The 21939-nt window shown below is 37.9% G+C and overlaps 8 protein-coding genes across 8 annotated transcripts; 3 read left to right on the top strand and 5 right to left on the bottom strand.

Moving 5' to 3' along the window:
* Window positions 1–274: 274 nt before the first annotated feature.
* Window positions 275–5109, bottom strand: BDF20DRAFT_78237 (uncharacterized protein). The gene is made up of 4 exons (XM_053076122.1): window positions 3687–5109; window positions 1761–3602; window positions 638–1679; window positions 275–537 (listed from the first exon to the last, which is right to left on the bottom strand). Exons 1-4 carry the CDS (start codon window positions 4961–4963, stop codon window positions 502–504), a joined length of 4197 nt encoding a protein of 1398 aa, XP_052941213.1. The 5' UTR covers window positions 4964–5109; the 3' UTR covers window positions 275–501.
* A 995-nt stretch (window positions 5110–6104) lies between these two features.
* On the bottom strand, window positions 6105–7343 carry BDF20DRAFT_807815 (homeobox domain-containing protein; the record flags this gene model as incomplete). Its single annotated transcript, XM_053076555.1, has 3 exons — window positions 6105–6565; window positions 6671–6912; window positions 7099–7343. Coding segments are annotated over 3 exons (948 nt in total), but the record flags the coding sequence as incomplete, so codon positions are not given.
* Window positions 7344–7915: 572 nt separating this feature from the next.
* Window positions 7916–10564, top strand: BDF20DRAFT_78426 (P-loop containing nucleoside triphosphate hydrolase protein). Its single transcript, XM_053076124.1, has 5 exons — window positions 7916–9029; window positions 9140–9278; window positions 9410–9889; window positions 9974–10344; window positions 10415–10564. Exons 1-5 carry the CDS (start codon window positions 8259–8261, stop codon window positions 10499–10501), a joined length of 1848 nt encoding a protein of 615 aa, XP_052941215.1. The 5' UTR covers window positions 7916–8258; the 3' UTR covers window positions 10502–10564.
* A 498-nt stretch (window positions 10565–11062) lies between these two features.
* Window positions 11063–12840, top strand: BDF20DRAFT_904333 (uncharacterized protein; the record flags this gene model as incomplete). The annotated part of the gene is made up of 3 exons (XM_053083017.1): window positions 11063–11206; window positions 11249–11375; window positions 11471–12840. The coding sequence occupies 3 exons, from the start codon at window positions 11063–11065 to the stop codon at window positions 12838–12840; spliced, it is 1641 nt and encodes a 546-aa protein (XP_052941216.1).
* A 57-nt stretch (window positions 12841–12897) lies between these two features.
* On the bottom strand, window positions 12898–15247 carry BDF20DRAFT_78287 (uncharacterized protein). The gene is made up of 3 exons (XM_053076123.1): window positions 14663–15247; window positions 14199–14591; window positions 12898–14107 (listed from the first exon to the last, which is right to left on the bottom strand). Exons 1-3 carry the CDS (start codon window positions 15180–15182, stop codon window positions 13026–13028), a joined length of 1995 nt encoding a protein of 664 aa, XP_052941217.1. The 5' UTR covers window positions 15183–15247; the 3' UTR covers window positions 12898–13025.
* An 890-nt stretch (window positions 15248–16137) lies between these two features.
* BDF20DRAFT_831957 (uncharacterized protein) lies at window positions 16138–17108 on the bottom strand (the record flags this gene model as incomplete). The annotated part of the gene is made up of 2 exons (XM_053078495.1): window positions 16138–16359; window positions 16440–17108. The coding sequence occupies 2 exons, from the start codon at window positions 17106–17108 to the stop codon at window positions 16138–16140; spliced, it is 891 nt and encodes a 296-aa protein (XP_052941218.1).
* Window positions 17109–18061: 953 nt separating this feature from the next.
* Window positions 18062–19099, top strand: BDF20DRAFT_811733 (WD40-repeat-containing domain protein; the record flags this gene model as incomplete). Its single annotated transcript, XM_053076716.1, has 2 exons — window positions 18062–18546; window positions 18643–19099. The coding sequence occupies 2 exons, from the start codon at window positions 18062–18064 to the stop codon at window positions 19097–19099; spliced, it is 942 nt and encodes a 313-aa protein (XP_052941219.1).
* Window positions 19100–19772: 673 nt separating this feature from the next.
* Window positions 19773–21843, bottom strand: BDF20DRAFT_847505 (SGF29 tudor-like domain-containing protein). The gene is made up of 9 exons (XM_053079802.1): window positions 21723–21843; window positions 21452–21619; window positions 21309–21384; window positions 21164–21228; window positions 21034–21088; window positions 20887–20950; window positions 20637–20767; window positions 20399–20552; window positions 19773–20297 (listed from the first exon to the last, which is right to left on the bottom strand). The coding sequence occupies exons 2-9, from the start codon at window positions 21615–21617 to the stop codon at window positions 20199–20201; spliced, it is 810 nt and encodes a 269-aa protein (XP_052941220.1). The 5' UTR covers window positions 21618–21619; window positions 21723–21843; the 3' UTR covers window positions 19773–20198.
* Window positions 21844–21939: the final 96 nt, after the last annotated feature.

Genomic DNA, 21939 nt, shown 5'->3' on the forward strand with positions numbered 1-21939 from the left:
TTCTGCATCTATCAGTCGAGCATTGGTTCTTAACGCACCCGTAGCCATTGCTTATTGAAGAGGCATCGCATGCAAATCGTTCGTAGCTAAGTCCAATACCCATTCGTACCTGTGGTCCTAGTTTGAGAACGGTTTTCAACAATTTTTGATTTCTGATCAGTTCATTATGGCCAAGCAAAGATGCAGTGACTGATTTTGGGGTGGATATTCCATAGGCATCATGAAGCAGATTAGGTACACCAAACTCATAGCGCTCACTCATGATTTGCATAAATTCGTTTTGTTCATTACTGTATCCCAAAAACCAAATAACATTGCCACTCCAAATTTTGATTAACCCTGCACCTGCACCTTCTATTTCATACGGACTTCTTGTTCCCTTGACAATTATACCTAATTCTCCTGCACCAATCTGAAAGTCTATTTTAATCTTCGAATGAATCATAAACCGTATTTTATCCCACCATCCCAACCGTGGTGAAGGATCTACAGCTGGAGGTATCAGTGTGCCAAGGATACGTAAAACATCTTGAATAGCTGGGTGATAGGAAATGGACCAGCAAATCAAAGATATACCGTTGGTAAGCATATTATAATTGATATTCGAAAAGAATTTCATGGGAGAAGCTGTTCTTACAATGGACAAACAATACCCATTATCGACATCCTTTTCGTCAGAACTAGAGCAACTTGCTGATGATATAAGTGGTACAGTAATGATTCTACTTCCCTTTGAGCTGCCTCGTTCATCCGCTGCGACATAGTCACCTTCTAAATTCCACGCGTACGATTTATTTTCTGCATTGCTTTGAGAAAGAGTAGACGGAACTGGCACCGATAAAAATGGAAGCGGATAGTCCCTTACTTTTATCAATGTAGTTCCCGCTTTTATAGATAGATGGAAGGGGATAAGGATAGAATAGTCTGTTTCAAATGGTACACCTTTGCCAATTGAATGAATAAAGGCCCTCGTTTGATGCCTGCCGAAGGTCTCTGGTGGCCTAATACTTATATTTGTATTTTCACAGCGGAAATGAGCCAAAGCAGTTTGTGTTGACCATGGTAATATATCCAAGCAGGTAATAGATTGTTGTACGCTCCTTATTGTTCCAGCTTGTTGATAACTGTTAAGGGCACTTATTGATAAAAGTCGCTGCTCGTTGATATTCCTCTCTCGTAGAGATTGCGCTTCTTCCCTTTGCTTCACTCCATTCATGTTTTTAATCCATCGCTTTGAGAAAAATTTGTGTAAGCTGATCTGAGCATTTTCGGCACGTATAAAAATGTCATCCTCAGATATATCACTGCTACTGGTACTACAGTAAGTGTCGCTGACACCACTGCGTTCATTAACTTCCCGCATATTGTACACTGCTATACAATCGGAAGAATCAAAGGTAGTACTATAATCCATTATCTTATCCTTTACATCATCGGGCAAGAGCTCATCAACAGTAGACAGTCGTTCTATATCAGTCTCGCTTGTGTTCTCAACGATAGCGGTTCCCTTCTCTTTGGTTATAGGCGTTTGAAATACCGTATGAAATGATCGTTGATCTGATTTGATACTGTTGGCGCTTTGTGGCTGTTTGTGTTTGAACCACCGTGAACCTTCATAATCTGTAGGAGCAGTAGTGGTAGTTGAGCTAAATTGATTGTTGTCATGAGCTGGTGAAGACCTAGTTGTTGTTTTGTTATCATTATTCCCATTCTCGAACATATTCTCCACTTTTTGGTCTAGCGCATCTTGATAAGCCAACCTTTTCTGTTGCTCTATTAGACCTACTTTGAAAATTTGTCGCAAATTCGATTCAAAAGGATCATCATCAAACTGTATTTCAAATATATCAGCTTTGAGATGTATAAGAGGTAAAGCCACTGGTGTATTGTTCATGCTAGGTCCCAGATAAATGTAAGAGTTGTTCTTTAGTTGTCTTGAATGAAGCACCTTTATCGCTTTAATGTTTGTTATAACACTTTCTATTATTTCACATAAAAGAAACTGATAAGGGATGCTGATCGAGATTCTTACAATCTCTAACCTGTTCGCTATTTCTGCTTCTCTTTTATTAGCTGAAACAGTAATGCCGGTATCGGTAAATCGACTCATAACTGCTTGATCTATCCATATAAATTGTTCCCATTTCGAAGCATGACGAGCCGATTGCACCAGAAGAAGTATGGTTTCACATTCAATGTGACAAGAAGCTACTTCATCAATTGTACTATATGCACTCATTCCTTTGTGCAGCTTTGCAATAGCGACTTGCTGATGGTTCGTCCACTTGAGCTGTTTTAATTGAAGATGTAGAATTCTCTCAAATGGTAAGTTTATACGCACGTCGATTTTGTCAATGTATGTAATCAATTTAAGCTTGCTTTTTTTACTATTACTGATAGGCTCATCACTGATCTGTTCTCCATGAATGACTGGAGTCAATTCGTATTTTAGATCCTGCAAGGATTGAAATAACAGTAAGCATATATAATGATTTCTGATTGAGTAAGAGACGACTACTCCTTTTATATCCGCTGTAGATACTGGTTGGAAAGATTTTGATTTTTGATCAAATGGTTTGCGAAAAGCCAATTGTGGAATACTCAGAATGAGGTGTTGAGCGCTTTTCTCGCCGAGATCGTCAATTATATGTGCAGCTGTTGTAGAAGCGGTGAGAGAAGATTGATGAACATTTAGATCATCCACAAAAAGTCGAATATGGTTGAAAGCTTGTTGACCATCAGTTATTCTGTGGTATTTTTCTTTAGTCATTGTGAACTTTTTTAAATTAACTGATATGCGAGCATAAATTGGATTCTTCGGCGAGTTGCCAATGTAGTCATGCGAGTTTTTCTTTGCTGCATATTTCTTTCCATTATCTGTACAATAAATATTCAGACCAGGTTGTATGATATCAAGGTGACATGAGCCCAATTGGAGGTTTTTCCTTTTGAAAGCATTACTACTGACCTCTGCTGTCGTTGCTGTACTTGTCTCTGTTGTATTTTGAACATGTATGAATTGTGTGGCTGCAAGTATAAGTTTAATCCAACCATTGCCTTCCCAGCGACGGCACCAGTTTTCATTGAATGGTAACATATCCACCACGGTAATGATGGGCTTATAAACGTATGCTTCTATATGAATTTCCATTGGCTTTTTAGAATTTGATGTTAAACTGAAGGCTACTCGTTGTGCTTTGTTGGAAGCCAAATTTTGTGATGTAAAGAGTGTATCAATGGCAGTTGTTGCTTTTATAGATGCGCGCTTGACCTGAATAAACTGTGTAATTGCTGCTGTGCCACTGTTTCCAGCTTGTCCTATCCGTAATCTTCCCAATGTGAGCTTTGTTGATAATTCGTAACTCCATTCTTCATCATTGTTCGTTTGGATCCTTTCATTTGCTACTTGTTTTTTCGTTGAGTATGTCGAGCGACATGATACCCTTCCTCCAGCATTCATTATGTTTGCCAAAACCTTTCTAGCAAAAGTATTTCTGTTTCGTTTTAGGTGTTGTTTATATGATCTGGTCTTTGGCATTGTCTTTGAACTAGTTAGCCACGTATATTCTTGCTGAGCAAGCCAGGTCTCTAAATTACTTGGTCTGGTATGGAGAGATTACATTGAAAATTCCTCATAATTAATAATCTGATTACAGCATATATAAATTCGTGTTTTATAAACATACCTATTTCTCGACGTATATTCACCCGACAGCCTGAGAATAAAATGGTTAATTTGTATTTCATTGTTATTCGAAGCAGGTTGCTGTTCAGTTTCATTGGCTATATAGACAATATTGACGGTATGGAAAACAATGGCAAACACAATTAGTGGCATCACACTCATAGTTCTACTTAATGGTGCTTCTGAAGTTTTATTGCTATTAATAGCTTCTTCTTTAGTAGGCCGTTGCATTTTTTTCATTAAAAGCTGGATGAAATGCTTAAAGGTTGGATTGGCGGATGGTATATTGATGCTCATGTCATGTATGGTACATATCGTATTTACAAATGACGTGCCAATTGATGTAGTCCCTTTGGTAATAGTAAAAGGAGTAGCTGAAAAATTAGGCTCGAAAATATCTGTGACAGCATCTATAACTGGGATATTGATTATAGATTGTTGCTTCTGAGGAAGACCACTTTTTCTAATGGCCGCAATAATAACGGTCAATTGGTGCAAAGAAAAATACAACGACCCTGCTGCCGATAGAAAATTGCTATTATGTTGGTTGTAAAGGCTATTTGTATTGTTGTATCCTACATGTATCCTTTCTATTTGAATAACTACACTATTGTGATTGGAAGATATAATCAAAGGAGATAAATAGCAGCCACTAGCCTTGCGTTTATATGTTATCTCCACGCCTCTGGTCAGGAACAGATTGATGTTCAATGTTGGAAGACCATGTTGCAACTGTTGCAGTAATAATGAGGGCATATTGTTTACTCTTTCAGCGGCTTCTTCGCTTTTATCCATCGTTGAGATTATATTCTTCATTGATGCACTTCTACGTTGCATTTGTTGTTGCTGTAAATATCGATAGCAGGCATTGATATCACCGGTGACTTTGCCTACGTGAGTATCTACATCTAAAAAATCTTCCAATGCCACCCTCTTTTTGCAAAGGAAGATCTTTTTACGTATGGTCAGCAGTGTCTCATAGGTGACCTTGAATAATACATTATCGTTGCTGTTGACTTCACTGTTGTAAACATCTTCATTGTTTGCTAAAACGATGGGCCCTACGTTGAAATTGATTGCTGCCATCGCTGTCATTGACTGGTCATCCTGCAGTTGTTGGTGTGGTTGTGTCATTGCTTCTGTTGAAGGTACTATCAAAAGTTTCATATAGAGATGTACATAATCAAGGTGCAGTGATAGATTCGTTTCCGGTGAATCTACAATAACGTCTTTGAATTGTACTGTAATGTATTTCAAACAGAATTGAAAAGGAGTCATAAGAAGACCCAATATTTTGGTCCAATTTGCTTTTGACAGAAACTTTATGGAAGAAGAACAACGTCTAGTAGCCTTGTCAATGGATTGGCCCAGCTTTGGAACTATGCATATACGTAAGTTTTGGTGTCGAATAGCGATTCTTCTACTAAATATTGCACTACTACCACCGTTGTTGCTGCTGCATAGATTTGTATAATTATAGCAAGCTTGAATTGATAACGAACCAAAATCCGTGATGCAACAGCCGACCTTACTACGTAGATGATCATTGACTATTACTTTTAATGATGAAGAGTAGTATGCAACGATATAGTAAGCAGCCGCCAGGTAGCATATTGTAACGGTGGTGAGTAATAACCACATTGACTTCAATAGTGGGAAAAGAAGAAGGGAAGAAGAATGGACTCATTATTGTTCTGCTGTTTCAAGAAGTTACTCAAAGTGAAGAAGCAAGAGATAAACAATACCGAAACAGGTCATCAAGCGATCGGACTAATCTTCCAAGAGCAGTAACATGATCCTAATGCACGAAAGTCAAATTACCTTAACTGGGATTCAATAATAGATATGGTAATGATAGGTTGCCTGTTGGTTCTTGGAAAGTAGCAGTTTTTTTTTGAAGTTGACTTTTTATTGAAGTTACGTTTTTTGAGATAAAAATCAGATTCAAAACAATATGAGAGCGACTAGAACCAGTTCAAATCGTATCATGGTCATTTGGGGGGAAAATAAGATGGAAAGCTTTATCTTGAAAGGTTACAAAAAAAAAAAGGAAAGAAAAATTTCATTATCTGAAATTACATTGTATCTAAAGTGGAATAAGTGAGGTATTGGCAGTATTACTGTTACTAGAGGGAGTACTATTAGTACTTGAAGGGGTAGTAAAGAAGTTTATACTATTATTATTATTATTATTATTGTGATAGTTAGTAGTAGGCAATGCATTTGTCATTAAAGCGGACGGTGGAAGACTCTGGTGTCTCCAGTAATTTTGCTGTTGATTCAGTAAACCATTACTATAATCCATCTGCGCCAGCAGAGATGCTTCGTCATTGGTTGCAGTATTTGTAAGCAAGCCAATATTTACAGGAGGAGGAACAGATGCCGAGGCACCCATATTCATTATACTCGCAGAAGTAGAAGGAAACCGGGTAATTTGGCATAATCTATCATCCACACCTGCTATCGTCAGCAAATCATGTCGAAGATCCGTTGCTAACCCACGTATTGTATGACGTAGCACAATTGAAGCTTGCATTCCCTCTGTAAAGTCACTACATTGAACCCAACCTTGAGCGTTCTCATTATTATTCATTGTTGTTGCGGTCGTAGTTGTAGTAGGGTTGATCTTTTCCATGAAAAATTGAGGTGGTTCCGACACATCTATATCCACTTGAGCTGAAATGTTGTCTTCCAGAACATTTAATTCGATGGATTGGACACTATCGAATGATATCATCATTTTAAAATGATAATTATTATCTCGAATGTGCCACGAAAAATTTCTTGTTTTGTTGTTGTAGGAACAAGTTAGGTCCTGCTGGTCGATTTTCATACGATGCCAAGATCCTATAGTAACAGCTGTAGCTGTGATACAACCTTCTTCGTCACCGTCTTTTTGGCACTGAAGCTGTAAAGGATACGATGCAGAAGGATTCATTGATAAAGATGAGAAGAGAACAGTAGCTGAGCTTGCTAATGGCTCACTCTCCATTTTTTTGGAAACGAAGGGCTGTGGGGTAGGCGAAGGTGAAACTGTCATGTCCGACAAGCCATTGGATCCAGTCATCAACAGAGAAGAGGAGTTATCACTAGCGTTACTGCCATGGCCGTTATTGTTTGTAGTGGCAGTAGCCTCATAAGGAAAGGGTTGTGATAAAGTAGTAGCAGTAGAGGATGAAGATAAGGTTGCAGGATGTTGCAGAGAAGATACGAATGGTTGATGATTGCTATCGGTACTCCAAGCGCGATGAATAGGCATTTTTTGTAGGAATGGAGCATATTGGGGATATTTGTTATACCAGTAAGGTATTGGTGAATTTGCGGTTGCAATAGGGTTGGCATATTGATATGGACTATACTGGTATGGATGTGGGTGGTGATGATGTTGCGTATGAGGATTGCTAGCATACAACCTAGCTCTAGCCGCTTCTTGCTCTTGGCGTAATAAAAATCTCTTCTGTAACATCTTTACTTTTGCACGTCTATTTTGGAACCATATCTGAATTGATCTTTCAGGCATTTGTAACTTGGCCGCCAGATGTTTGCGCATTTTGGAATCAGGCGTCGCAGTTATATTGAATGTTTCTTCTAATACTGTTAATTGGGAAGGTGTAACACGAGTTCTTTTCTTATTAATATTCGCTTCTTCGTTACTGCTAGCATTACTGTCATTATGATTGTTATTAGAAGTAACATTAGTGGTAGTATTCTTATGATGATTGCTATGTATTTGTTGATAAGGTTGATTAAACATCATTGCTGTTGTTATTAGTGGATTTATATCTGACATCATATTTGAAAGGAACGGTGATTGCTTTTGACTATTGTAGCTGAAAAATGAATGGTGGAGCAAAGTGAAAAAGATGAAAGGAATGTAAAGGTAGAAGAGTGTGTGGTTTTTTTTAAGGAATTGTTATTTTATATGATAAATCGTTTTCTTTATTAAATGAAGTAAGGAGAGTAGATGGGGTAAATCTAGTGTGTCAGAAGGTTTTTAGGGGTAAAAAAACTGGGAATAATCAAAAAGAAAAAGAAAAAGTAAGCGAGGAGCTAGTATTTATTTCCGTATTAAAAGGAAAGCTCAGGGAAAAGGGAGCTACTAAGGGGAAAGAGAGAGAAACAAAAGGCGGCCCTTCTAGTGTAATCACACAAAGATATCACAGACGGCACACAAGAGCTCTCATCAAGCTGGAGTTGAATTCAAATAGATTTGTTTGACCCTAAACAAATTGCGATCAAAAGGGAAAAATAAGTATACGCCACAAAAAGAAGTTGAACAGCACAAGTTACAGTGAACTATTCCAGCAATATATAGGAGAGTGTAGGTCCTAAAATAGCTGTGCCTGATTATTTCCTATCAACTTACTGACATGGACAAAAGTGCGGGAGGTGCACATTTACCCAAGGAAGCGCGTAACTTTGGACAACTTCAGCTTAAATATTCGCGTTTTGTAAACCCATAAACCCCACTCTCTGGTTCAGGACACGCTTTTTCGTTCTCCATTAAATAGGTTTTTTCTTTCTATTGGATTTCAATCTCGATATACGTTGTTTATATTTAATTATCACGGTTATGTCGTCTTTCCAAATTCAACTTGATGCTGTTGATCAAGAGATCGAATCCATCGAGACCTCCATTCATCTGTTACAGGAAACGAAGAACGATCTCCTTGTCAAGCGGGAAAAATTATTGGATGCCTTAGCTCGACAAGCAATCCAAACGCATACTACTACAACTTCCTCGTCTGCGCCATCGACCCGACTGGATCCGTCACCATCAGCATCTTTAACGTTAGAGGAATTTAGTTGGTCTGCCGATCTACGACGATTAGCCAAAGAATATTTTGATATTGGAAGCTTTCGTCCACTTCAATTACCTATCTTAAATGCAGCAGTACAAAATGAAAGAGACATATTTGTTGTCTTACCCACAGGAGGAGGAAAATCACTATGTTATCAACTGCCCGCAGTCCTACAAAATGGTTTTACTCTAGTTATATCACCACTCGTTTCTTTGATTAAAGATCAAGTTTACCAATTACAGCAAGCGAATATACCCTCTGCCTATTTAACAGGCTCGTCTACGAAGGAAGAAGTAAACTTTGTACAAGATGGTATGGTCCCGGCTAGAAAAAAAGGATCATCTTCTTCCACAGCAGAACCACCATTCAAACTACTGTATGTCACGCCAGAAAAGATCGCCAAAAGTAAACGGTTTATGGCCAGATTGAACAAGGCGTATGATGCAGGTTATTTGGCGCGAATTGTGGTGGATGAAGCACATTGTTGCTCACAGCAAGGCCATGACTTTCGACCTGACTATAAACAACTTAACGTTCTGAGAGTAAAGAGTTGTTTATTTATGCGGCGCAATTGGCATGTCGTATTCAGAGCTGTCTATTTGATATTGATAATAAATTCGATGATTACATCATCTTTTCTTGTTACATGTAGACGGTGTTTCCGAAAACAAGGATCATGGCACTGACCGCCACTTGTCCTTGGTCAGTGATGAAGGATGTCATGAAAATATTGAATATGAAGCAACCACAAGTAAAAGATGGAACTTTGGTTTTCAGTGCACCATTACACCGTAAGCAAACTTCAAGCACTTGCTGTATATGTTTAATAGTTGTAGCACCAAACAATTTATTGATCATGTCACCTTTTATGTTTGTTCACGTGTTTTTCTTTTCAAATGTTGCACTTTTTTTTTAAACATAGGACCTAATTTAAGATATAGTGTGGTACAAAAACCGGAATCATCGGAAGAAACGATCCGCCATATCACTGATTGGATTTTTAATCACTATCCTCGTCAATCTGGTATCATCTACTGTCTCTCCAAAAAGGATACTGAAGTTGTTTGTGAAGCTATACTCAAGGAAAGTAAAGGAAAAATTAAATGTGGCGCTTATCATGCCGATATGGATGACGAGGATAAAGAAATGGTGCACCAATTTTGGCGAGATGGCAAATTACAGGTGATTGTTGCTACCATTGCGTTTGGTATGGGTATCAATCATTTGGAGACTAGATTTATTATTCACCATTGCATGTCCAAATCCATGGAAGGGTATTATCAAGAAAGTGGAAGAGCTGGTAGAGATGGAAAACCGGCGGAATGCATTATTTACTATAGAGGCACGGATGCTATGCGCCTGTCTTCGTTGGTAGTTGGGGAAGTGAGTGGTAGAAATGGACGTGAGTGGAAGAAGGCTTGCCTACATCGTACTGTTTTTTGGATCCAGGGTGTTGAAATTCTTTCTTTCTTTCTTTAATCACTAGTGTATGAAATGATCCGTTATGCACAGGATTACCGCACATGTCGTAAAATACTCTTTGAGAAATACTTCTCCCTGGATGCTGTCAGTGAATCTTCATCCGAGGAAGGTCTAGTCAACAAAATCACGCCTGATGAGCCTTGTGGTATCTGTGATAATTGTCAACGGTCCAATGGAAGCATTCGATCCGAAGATATTGCACCTTTGGCAAAGGCTCTTGTTCAACTATGTAAAATACTAAAGGATTTCAATGAAAGAGTAACGATGTCCAAATTAGTGCAAATGGCTCAAGGACGTCAACTAGGTATTGTTAAGACAAAAGTGATGAATGATCCATCTATTCAAATACCCTTTGATCGAAAATACAATGACTATGTGAGTGAGCTTTATCTAACAATGTTACGTAAAAAGTGCTATCAAATCTGACCGATGAAATAATATTTAGGATATTGAAAGAGTCATCAATCATTTATTATTGGAAGAATATTTGACTGAAGATTTTCTGTTCACGCCCTATTCTACCATTGTGTAAGTGCGATCACTGTTTTGAAAGTACAACTAAATACAACTCACCTACCTGCAATTACTTGTTGTGAAAGATACATTGTTGTAGGGCCTTACGGACATGATTTGCTGAGAGGAGGACTTGTTGAAATAGAGTTCACTTTTTTGCATGAGAACGATAAGAGCAGGCACAGTAGCAATCAGAAGAGAAAAACGAACAGCAGCCCGAAAATGATCGGCAAAAGTAGTATTACTGTGAATAAGAGACAAAAGAAAGAGAAAATAGTGATAGAAGACGATGAGGACGATGATGCCAAGGACAACGACTTTGACTTTATTTTAACTGATGACAACTACGTTATTTTAGATGATTAACCTTTGTTTCACATTTGCAAAAAACCAAAATCTGGGAGTCAGCAGATCAGAAAAACAATAAACACGTCTTTCAGGAGTAAGAAGAAATTGACTTTTCAGCCTTTTTTAAGTGCTTTTGCTTCTATGTTTCTCCTCTCTCTCTCTCTCTCTCTCTTTTTTTTTTTTTTTTTTTGTTGCAAGTTTTTTTTTTCTTTTTTTTTCGCTGTTGTAAATGATGATGGATAGAAATAAAACTGCAGTGTTTGAATCTTTGCCTGCCACTACTGCAACTATACCGCCGATTTCAATATCTCAATCTACTCTAAGCACTGCTTCTACAATGATTAACTATACAACAGACGATGATAATACTGGTCCGGTAGTCACAGATTTCTCAGATGGAAATGAATTTGATCAACAGCCTTTCTCACCTGTTGAATCCACATGTTCTTTCATGTCGTCTATTTCTGGTATTGCCGAAAAATCTGCCTCTGAGCTAGGTATCCTCTTAAAGAATGCCTACAAGTCTATTAAAGAAAAAGAGAAAAGTAAAGTATGTTTTTCTTTTTCTTTCTCTGAAAGGAAACAACAATAAAGTTGATCTCTGATTTTGAATAACTTTAAATATAACGCTGTAAAATAGATTTATACTTGGCAGCAGAAGTAGGTAAATCTCTATTAGAGCATAATCAAGCTCTAAAATCTGATTATGAAAAATTATTACAAAATGTGAAATATTGTGGAGAAGTCGTTCAACAACAACAACAACAACAACAACAACAACAGCAGCAGCAGCAAGACTCTATAAAAAACAACATTGCCAGATGTAAGAAAAAAGAATATGATGCTATTATCGAAACACTTGAACGAAAAAATAGCGAGCTAGAGCAGTTATTAGAAATCGCTCAACATGAATCGGATGCCCACCTTCAAAGTCAACTGAACAAGCAACGTAAACTCGAAGCAGAAATAGAACTTTTAAAAATCAATTTGGACACTGCAGCTTCCACCATCGAAGAACTTGAAAATGCACAACAAGAGCGGGCCGCTCAACTAGTCCAACAAAAACGTCATTATGAAAAACGCCACACAGAAGATGTCGCTTTGATGGAGGAGCTGACGACGCAGATGGAAAGCTTGTTTTGTGAAAATAAACAATTGCAGGCTTCGAAACGGGCCGTGGAGGAAAAATTGAGGATTTCTTTGCAGGATTTAGATAGATTGCGGCAAGAATTCGAACACTTTGAATTATCGCACGCCAACTATCAGATGTTAAAAGAGGCACTAGGACAACAAACAATGCACATCAAGGAACTGAATGCAAGTTTGGAAGATCACCGCTTAATCTTGGCAAAGCTACAAGAGCAAGGCTTACTATGGTCACCTCCCATCATGCGTAGTACTGGTGATAGTTGCACTACAGCGCCTACAACAGCAACAACCCATTCTTCGCTTTTCTCTTCTTTTAACCAACAGCCATGTCTAATGGATGAACTTGACGTCACTCACAGCAATTATCTTGAGAACAATAATAGCAATACGAGTGAAGAAAAAAACCAAAATAGTCTGCCAAATAAATTGCTGAAAATGGCGAGCACAACAGAACGGAACATTACTTCATTTTGTCATTCACCCACTGATTACGCAGTAGATACAATACTATCCAAATGGATGGGGCTTGATTTCTATACCACCCACAATAGTAACATCGAAGCGGACAAAGTAGAGTTATTTGAGCCCCTTTACAGTGATAAGCGCTTCAAAGAAACCAATCTGTATCCGATGGTCGTCGAACATCTGACTTGCTTTATGAAAGAGGAAGACGACAATGCCCTTCGTGAAGCAAGCAGTAGCTGCAACAGTAACAGTGGTTTACTAAACCATCTTTTATGTAGAATACGGTATTTGATCCGTTCTATACTACGCTGGTGCCGGTTTGTCATTGTGTTAACAGCTGCTATCTTGATGAATTTGTGGAGGGGCCCTGATAATATTTTATTGGAAACATATTAACAAAATCTAAAGCATTTTATATTATTATTCTTATTATTTATCATTATTAACTATTGTTATTGTTGCTTCTGTAACGATGAACGTTTCATGATATAATCTAGTAAATTATGTGTCTATCATTCAATGAAAGGGGTTGAGGTTGGGGGGTGTAAGCGGGGAAATAAAAAGGAATATATGTACATGGCCTATTGTTTCAAGGAATAATGACTTGTACGTTTTTTACTATTGCTCATATTAGTAGCACTATTACTAGCATGGATTAGATGAGGTGATAAATTATATTTCATTGGTAATGGTGGTGATGGTGTGGTAGGCATTAAATAGGATTGTGGTTGATGAAATGTAGGTGTAGACATACTTGGTGTAGGTAAAATAGGTGAGGCATGTAAAAGTTGCGACCTTCTATTATGTGTACGTTGTTGTTGTTGTTGTTGCTGCTGCTGTTGCTGTTTCATCAATAATTGATGATGCTGGAAATTGATGTTATGTTGACCAGGCTCAGGCACTCGACTTAGCAATCCATCTTTTAGACTAGCTTTCGAGGGGTCTGGTTTCTTGTTATGCTTATTTTTACGTAATGCTGCTTTTTCTTGTTCCATTTGTAGCATCAAATCCATAGCAGATACACTTTGACGCTTCGTCTTCATCTGTTGCTGTTGTTGTTGTTGTTGTTGTTGATATTGCATTTGTTGAAATTGCTGAAATTGCAATGCTTGTTGGTATTGATACGCCGCCGCTGCCGCCGCTAATTGCTGTTGATATTGATATTGTTGCTGTTGTTGAAGATACAGCATATCCATATCATTCAGCATAGATCGACGGTGCATTTGTTTCTGGTTGGCCATGAAATTCTTGTTTAAGCTGTTCATATTCCGTTTTCGAGCAACGACTTCTTCCACTAACTGCTCATCGTCTTCAGTGATAGGTGAAGCCATCGAGTGTTCGCTAGAAGTAGTAGGCGTGGATGCTTCTGTATCCAATACAACAGATTTACGCCAGTCTTCAATCGAGCCAAGTTTACTATTGTTATGGATACTCGTGATACCTAAAGGCGTTGTCGATTCAGGAATAGGCTGCATCGGCGTCATATCACCTGTGGATCGTGTACGTCTATGTAAACTGGGTCCACGTTCCAATTGTCTTAAAGTGGACAAGCGACGAGCATTCATTTCTGCCATGGTTAATATTTCTTCAGGTTTTTGTTGAGGTTGCTGTTTATTGGATGGAGTGACAATGGTGGGTACTGGAATGGCTATTGTAGTGGCACCTATATTGATTTCCTTTTTTAGTTTATAGTTCACGTGGTACTGTATATTGATTTTTGAAAATAGAATAGTTAATTAATGTGTATCTATTACCTTTTTCAAACGTGGCGTTGCTATTGTTGTCATCCTCCTCTTCATCCTCATTTTCATCGTCGTCATCTTCCTCTTCATCGTCACTTGGCGCTGGTAAATGACTCATTGTTTTCATTCTTCTTCCGTTCGTCAACCATCGATCATTCTGTCTTGACGTATGAGGAGGTGGCGTTATTATCATTCGAGGATCACTGTTGTGAAGTGTGGGCCGAGGAGAAGAAGAAGAAGGTGGGTTCTTGTTCTGTTTTGCGCTTTTTCGTTGATTTGATGTCTGCCGTTGCTTTTCTTCTTCCTCTTCTTCTTCTTCGTCACTACTTGGTTCTTCCACTTGATCTCCTTCGTCTTCGTCGTCACTAGGCATATACTGACGACCATGGTTTGTTTTGTAGGCTACTGAGGATATGAAAATGAGTTTTCTTTCCATGTACACATGAGAGCAATTTAAATGGAGGACAGTTATTTACCTATTTTTCGGGTGCTATTAGCGGACGATGTCGATGAACTAACAGAGGATGCCTTAGTAGTAGCATTTACAGGGGCAGGCATCATAGTATTCGTGGTAGCAGCAATAGGGGAACTAGGTTGACTACTTGATATACTGGGAGACGTAGAGGATGAGCCTCTTTTCATTTGTTCTTTTAAAAAGGGAGGGTGACTGTTCTGATGAAGATGTTGAAGATGACTATGTTTTTGCTGTTGCTGGTGTTGCCGTCTATAGTGTGAATGCTGCTGTTGTTGTTGTTGCTGTTGCTGCTGCATGCTTCGTCTATTATTAACGGCGGTTTGTTGCAACACATCCTCTATTAAATGGGAAGAGTTTGGCGGTAATATAATAGATTTTCTCATGTTGTCGTTGATGTGCGATTGGTGAAAAATGACACTTTTCTCCCAATTGTCTTCTCCATGATCGGATGTGTCGGGCGTTTTGATAGCTTTTGCCAAAGCTAACCTTGAAAGACTGACAGATACGTCCTGTAATGACATAATTATATAACGTTATGGGGGGTATCAGGAAAAGAAGGTTATATTAAAAAATGAGGGAAATGAAGTGAGAAAAAAAAAAAAAAAAAAAAAAAAAAAAAGGGAAAAAAGAGAAAAAGAGAAAAAGGAACAGACATTTTGGCTGTTGTTATTTTTAGCAACGGTGCACAAACGAGACTGAAATTCTTCGCGGTTTTTTTACTGTCGCACAACAGTTCTTTCTCTTCTTTTGCTTTTTAAAGAAGTTTGTCCATTCTCGAGGTCAACGTGCAATTGATAAGTCTGGTGACACTTTCTTTTTACAGCAAAAAAAATAACCCAAAAAAAAAAAGTAATGCCTTATCAAAAAGTAGACCCACAAACGATTTCAAATTAGGTTATTGACTGCATAATGAAAACTCTGTTATACACGCAATCTTGTCTTAATAAATCATCAGGCTTACTTACGTAATCGTTGATAACATTAAAGAAAGTATAAGAAGGAAAAAAAAACTTCAAGTGATCAAGCCTTCTGCTTTTGATGGATGCTTTCAAAAGGGGAATAAGAGCTAAAAATAGTAGCCAGTTGTATGGAACGAAAAAATGTTGAGCATCATCGGATCATTCCCTTATTGCCCGCATGAATTTGGTTACCATGGATATTTGAAATAGCCATCAAGGCAGGCTACACCCAACATAGAGCATGGTCAGCGCGCTAATTATGTTTATGTAATAGTTTATTCAATGTTTCTGGTGTATCTTTTTGGATAAAAAAAGGGAGTAGGGTATTTCAATTCTGTACAAAAGGTGTGCGTATACATACATATATATATATATATATATAAATATAAATATATATATATACATATATGCCTATATATGAGCAGGTGAGTGGGTGTGCTGCATTAAGGTTGCCAGGTAGATGGATAGATAAATAGATAAAAGTAATACATGTGTCGTGCCTGCGAGTACTATGTCATTAACCGTCCCATAACCCATGGGATTTCACAATACCCTCCAAGTATTTGATTCGTTTCTGATAATCCGCTTCTTTTGCCTTCATGCTTCTCTTTTCTGACTCTAGGATAGCATTGTTCAGGACTAATTTCGCGTTTTCAGCTTGCAAGCTATTCACTTTATTCTCTAATTGTTCGACTTTTAACAGTTTCTTCAATCTCGATTTCCTAGCTGCCTCTGTATTCTGTGCAATAGATGATGAGTCTCTCCCATTTTTTTTTTCAAAGACATTTTTTTTTTTTTTTTTTTTTGGGAAATGAATACCTTTCTACGCTTCAATACATCTTCATCTATCGTTCCATCTGCGGACGGTTCCGGTTCCGGTAACTTTCTTATACCTCTAGGTTTTGGTAAGGGCCGAGATAGTCTCAACAGAGAAAGGTCATTCTTATTTTCTTCCTCTGTTTCTTCCGTCATCGTTTCTTCGGCAGTGGGATGTAATTGGCGTGGAGGTACATCGTTTCCGCCCCACGAGATATTAAAAACGGCTGTCGTTTTGCTTTCTTCTGTTCTGACTGTCTGACCATATTCCGATGAGGCTGGTGCTGACTGAGACAAGATGGAGGTGGTGCCGACATCAGAAGAAAGGGTGTTCATATTGGGTGTCAAAGAGTAATGCAAACTGGATACTGAAGGTGAGAAGCTATCTATTGTCATTTCGTCGTTCTCTTCTTCATCACCAGGAATAGCAAATGTACTCACGTTATTCCAAAGAAAGATACCTTCCTGCTCCTGATCGTTATTTCCGTGGTCAGCCACCCTATTGACATGTTGTGCGGAAAAGGGGTTGGCATCGTTTGGTAATGGCGGAAACAAAGATGTGGCAGAAGAAGAAGAAGGAGAGAACGTGGAAGAGGAAGGAGAAGAGGAGGAAGCAATGGTTTTCGTATGAGTGGTTGTAGAAGCTGTTAAGAGATTAGGGTCGACGTTCATTTTGTCCTTAAAATCATTCTTTTCATCAGTTGATTATCGTCCCGTAAAGAATAGATAAATTGTGTTTTTGCTGTTTATGAGCCTGCCTCTCTCCCTGCGATTCTATCTGGCATTGAAAAAAAAAACTCAAAAAACCAAAAAAACCACAAATGAGGAATTTGATGTGATAAATGGGCTAACGGAGGGGAGAAAGGGTTCAAGGGAACACAAAAAAGAAGAAAGAAGAAAAGCGCTATCATCATTTAGTCTTTTTTGTCATGTTGGATAGCCTTTTTTTCCACCACTACATAGCTGTGATTTGTTTCTTTGATAACCAAGTCTGAACCAAAGAATGAAATGGATTTGACACAATAGACGGAAAATAGGCAGGATCTGTCAACCTACGCCTTATTTGCCATGATCCATTTTTTGACATGTAGTTCTTTGATAAACACCAAGAACAGCTACAAATAAATTGTTATGTTTTATCATCACAAAGCGGGTTTTATGAAAAGAAAAGACCATCGACATCCTCATGGGGTCGATCGAAGCCTCCATTGTGCATAGATGAAAGTTGCTTCCTACACTCCGCTGAACTCACTGATTCGAATTTTATTGCATCACATTCCCCTCCCCAATTATCGGTTAATTTTTCCCTTTTTCAATTCCTATTATCTATTCTTTTTTTTTTTTTTTTCTATTTTCTAGACTGTGCATCTTACATGAGATGAATGCGAGTGAAACAGACATTGCACAAAGAACAGCTGCAGCACGAAGGGAAGCAGAACTTTTAAAAGAGAAGATAAAGCAAAAGAAAGAAAGTCTTTCAGACACAACACGTAAATATGTTGAGCATGATAACCTACTTGAGAGTGAAGGGGAATGACAAGTGACTCAAATGCATAACCCTATTCCCTAATTAATGTTTAGTACAAGAAGTAGCACAAAATGTCGGAAAGTTACCACGAATCAACATGAGAGTACGACGTACGCTCAAGGGCCATTTAGCGAAAATTTATGCTATGCATTGGGCCACCGATAAACGCCATTTAGTGTCTGCATCGCAAGATGGAAAATTACTTGTCTGGGATGCTTATACAACCAACAAAACATTCGCGATACCCTTAAAATCCTCTTGGGTCATGACGTGTGCTTATGCTCCCAGTGGTAATTATGTTGCTTCAGGCGGTTTAGACAATATATGCTCTATTTACAGTATACAATCGTCGTCATCGTCGTCAGCAACGCACAATAATAGTCACTCACATTCTAATTCAATACCTACACCGGCCAAACCAGCAAGAGAACTATCAGGGCATTCAGGCTATTTAAGTTGTTGCCGGTTTTTGAGCGATAACCAAATTTTAACGTCGAGTGGAGACACAACGTGTGCATTGTGGGATATCGATGCTGGTGTAAAATTAGATGAATTCACTGATCATACAGGTGATGTCATGAGGTAAAATCAGTAAGTTTTTCTTTTTTTTTTTATCTTGCTCTTTTTTGTGCTTTTGTCTGATCATTCGGGCCATTTTTTTTTTTTTTCTTGCTATAGTTTATCTATTTCATCGAACCCTCATATATTTGCTTCAGGCGCTTGTGACGCCAGTGCTAAAATATGGGACATACGTAGCAAAAGGTGTGTCCAGACGTTTATCGGCCACGAAGCTGATATCAATGCTGTTCAATTCTTTCCGAATGGTAACGCGATAGGGACAGGATCAGACGACGCCAGCTGCCGTTTGTTTGACCTACGTGCAGATCGCGAGCTCAACATGTTTACTCATGGACAAGTCTTTAGTGGCGTCACCTCAGTAGCATTCTCTATATCAGGGAGATTGTTGTTTGGTGGCTATGATGATTACCATTGTCATGTGTGGGATACACTAAGAGGTGAACGTGTAGCCGTGCTCAGCGGCCATGAAAATAGAGTATCGTGTTTAGGCATATCCACCGACGGTAGGGCCTTATGTACAGGAAGTTGGGATAACTTGCTGAAAATCTGGTCGTAGAAAGGGAATCCATAAGCCCTCATCCTCCTTTCTTTATATAATATCGTTCTACTCTACATCGTACCCTAATATAACTTCTTTTCCTATTACTAAATTCTTTCATCCTTTAGAACCGTTTTACTCGTCAAGCATTCCTCTCATCGACCCCTTCCCTTTCCTCGTTTGTATATTTTCTCTTCATTTTTTTTACCTGCATAAAAAAACACGACGACATGTGCTGCCAACTGAGGGGTCTTTTTTTTTGGTTTTTTTTTTTTTCCCTTTTTATGTCAACATGCTATGCTATGCAATGTAACAACCTCCGCTTTTGAGTATTGTAATGAGATGGCAATCAATAGATAATGACAAGATGGTTTGTCATGCAAAGGAATGAAATGCATATCAAAAAGCATAAAACAACCTGTATCGTTTGTCTATCTAAACAATCGACTTAAGGAGGGACATGGTAAAGCCTTGTCTTTCGTACGCGAATCATCTGGGAAAAACGTCCCTCTATCTTTGAACGTCAGTCAACAGCAACTGTTGTCTTTTGGTTGAATCATTTCGTTTTGAACATAAACTGACTGACACGTTTGAAACAAATGAAGGGTCTAGATTTAGGAGCCTTAAAAGAAAAAAAATAAAAAATAAACGTGATTATTTTTCCCTCATCGTTGAGGAGGTATCGACTGTTTGAAAAAAAAGGCTTTCATTATTGTAAATTCAATTTTACATGATGACAACATGTTCATAAGCTTAAAGAAGAGCCAATCGTTTTTATTCGTGTTTCAATGCTCGTTCAAACTCACAAAAATGAAATCCTACTATTGCTCGTTAGCATGATCATTTTTAAAAAAAAGAAAATGACAATGAATTGAAAATGGGGATTTACTGCTTTTAGGGGTAGCAAATCAATTAGTAGACCATGTTATTTGAAGAGCCTGAAAGCATTATAATCCTAGAATCGTTATATAAGTTGTAATAAAAATAGCATAGATAGATAATAGCTGTAGTAGTAGTAGTAGTAATAGTAGTAGTAGTAGTAGTAGTAGTAGTAGTAGTGAATAATTATTACTAAAATGTGAGATAAATAAATAGTAAAGGAATAAACGACCTGCGTTCATAGCTTGGGCATTTCCAATACATGCTCAGGCATCACATATTTTACTTCATCGTTGTCGTCGTCAAATTGTACTCTGTAATTCTTGATTTCTTTGTTCTATGTTGAAGGGTTAGTTTAGTCAATGTTATACATGTACATAAGCCTCGAAAATGGGATGATGCTCTTTTTTTTTTTGTAACATTTAAATTCATAGTTACCTTACTGGGTGGTGCAATGACAACGGCTTTATAAAAACATGTGGTTCCTGGATAAAGGGCTAAAACATCACGATGCACCGGTATTTCTGGCAACGATTTCGCTTCTTCTGATGTGGGTACAGGGAGAACATAACGAGGAGACAAAACATAGCGCCTAAAGAGAAGGGTGATGGACGATGAGGACGAGGAGGAGCGAAAAGAGAGAGAACTACTTTACTATTAGCGTGGGATACGTTACTGCTTCTGTCCATAATCATCTTGATCTACGTCTTCCACTTGATATTTGTTCTTTTCAGGAATAAACTGTATCACTACTGCCAAGATCCATTCTTCGCCTTTATCCTTTTCCTTGGTTTGTCTCGCAGCCACCTGTTGCTCGATAATGGATGATGAGACAAATGAGATGCAAAATAGAACCGTTTAGATTGTCTTTTCTTTTACTCTTTTGCTTGCTTTTTTTATATATATATATATATAGGCTGCTTTACCGTAGTTCCTTTGGGAAAATAACGTGGGCTGTGATTCGTCATTGACTTATTACCGATACCATTGCTATTCATGGGGGATTCCATATCAATCTATTGTGTGATTCCTTTTTATATTGATGCTGATGGGTGCATCGCTTTAAAATTTACCTTGATGTTGTATCAGTATCAAGTGTCGTTTTTCGCTTCTTTTTCTTTTGCAAATCTAAGATTAGATCAGGTTAGCAAAAAGGCGTGTACAAAATGAGTTCGTGTAAGGGCTGAATAAAGAATCAAAAACCTTGTTCACCACTGTCTCTCAGGGCAATGAGTACAGAAAGTTTCTCAATGATATCTCGAATCATTCTAAGTGAAAAGAAAAATCACTTTAAAGCTTAATGCAGGATCCTATGTCACTTTGTTCCCTTTTAAACAGACTTTCATACTTTGATTCATTCATGGATAATTCTATGCCACGCTTATAGCTCTCTTTCAGCTTTTGACGAATCATACTAGGTATGCCTTGTTTGTTGTAGCAGTTAATAACAGCTCCTTTTTGAAACAAACACCTTGCACAGATAGATCGTACCTTTTTCTGTATTGATAGACAATTGTATCTTATTGATAGTATTGATAATGGCCTCTTCCTCTTTTTGTATTCCTTCTAATCTCAGTAATGAAGTGCAAATGTCTTTCCACAGATTAAAATCTTCACTCATTTCCTCATGAGGTCTCGAGCGTGATTTGCGTTCCATGGCTTTTAAAGAGTGTGTGTGTGTGTGAGAGAGACGTAACTGTTAATAATTATGGTTTCCTCTTTCGTCAAATTCAAAAAGTATTTTTAGTAGTTGTTATTTTACGTTGTTTCAAAAAGCAAATGTAATATTAAGAGATTATTTTTTTTTTTTTTGTAATTGTAAATTTTTTTAATATGTTATTTTTTGCAAATTGAGAAAATTGAAATTTTTGTTAGATTTTTTTTTTTTTTTTTTTGTGATGTATCTGCTTTGCAATAAGACACTTTTGCAAAATTCATGATTTCTTTTTGTCTGCTGCTCTTTAATTTTGGGGGTTCTG

Source organism: Mycotypha africana (genome assembly GCF_025528875.1).
Source record: "Mycotypha africana strain NRRL 2978 chromosome Unknown BDF20scaffold_1, whole genome shotgun sequence".
NCBI lineage: Eukaryota > Fungi > Mucoromycota > Mucoromycetes > Mucorales > Mycotyphaceae > Mycotypha > Mycotypha africana.

What these genes read in the sequence shown, in the direction of transcription:
- BDF20DRAFT_78426 (XM_053076124.1), top strand. Translation starts at nt 8,259, where the DNA reads ATGTCGTCTTTCCAAATTCAACTTGATGCTGTTGATCAAGAGATCGAA. An exon ending in AACAACTTAACGTTCTGAGA is followed by an intron (nt 9,030 to 9,139) that starts GTAAAGAGTTGT and finishes TGTTACATGTAG; the next exon opens with ACGGTGTTTCCGAAAACAAG. An exon ending in ATCGAAAATACAATGACTAT is followed by an intron (nt 10,345 to 10,414) that starts GTGAGTGAGCTT and finishes AATAATATTTAG; the next exon opens with GATATTGAAAGAGTCATCAA.
- BDF20DRAFT_847505 (XM_053079802.1), bottom strand. Translation starts at nt 21,617, where the DNA reads ATGGAACGCAAATCACGCTCGAGACCTCATGAGGAAATGAGTGAAGAT. An exon ending in GTCTATCAATACAGAAAAAG is followed by an intron (nt 21,385 to 21,451) that starts GTACGATCTATC and finishes ACAACAAACAAG; the next exon opens with GCATACCTAGTATGATTCGT. An exon ending in GAGAGACAGTGGTGAACAAG is followed by an intron (nt 21,089 to 21,163) that starts GTTTTTGATTCT and finishes ATCTAATCTTAG; the next exon opens with ATTTGCAAAAGAAAAAGAAG.
- BDF20DRAFT_78237 (XM_053076122.1), bottom strand. Translation starts at nt 4,963, where the DNA reads ATGACTCCTTTTCAATTCTGTTTGAAATACATTACAGTACAATTCAAA. An exon ending in CTAATAGAGCAACAGAAAAG is followed by an intron (nt 1,680 to 1,760) that starts GTTGGCTTATCA and finishes AACAACAACTAG; the next exon opens with GTCTTCACCAGCTCATGACA. An exon ending in ATGGGTATTGTTTGTCCATT is followed by an intron (nt 538 to 637) that starts GTAAGAACAGCT and finishes CCTATCACCCAG; the next exon opens with CTATTCAAGATGTTTTACGT.
- BDF20DRAFT_78287 (XM_053076123.1), bottom strand. Translation starts at nt 15,182, where the DNA reads ATGTCATTACAGGACGTATCTGTCAGTCTTTCAAGGTTAGCTTTGGCA. An exon ending in TAATAGCACCCGAAAAATAG is followed by an intron (nt 14,592 to 14,662) that starts GTAAATAACTGT and finishes TCATATCCTCAG; the next exon opens with TAGCCTACAAAACAAACCAT. An exon ending in CAACGCCACGTTTGAAAAAG is followed by an intron (nt 14,108 to 14,198) that starts GTAATAGATACA and finishes AAATCAATATAG; the next exon opens with GTGCCACTACAATAGCCATT.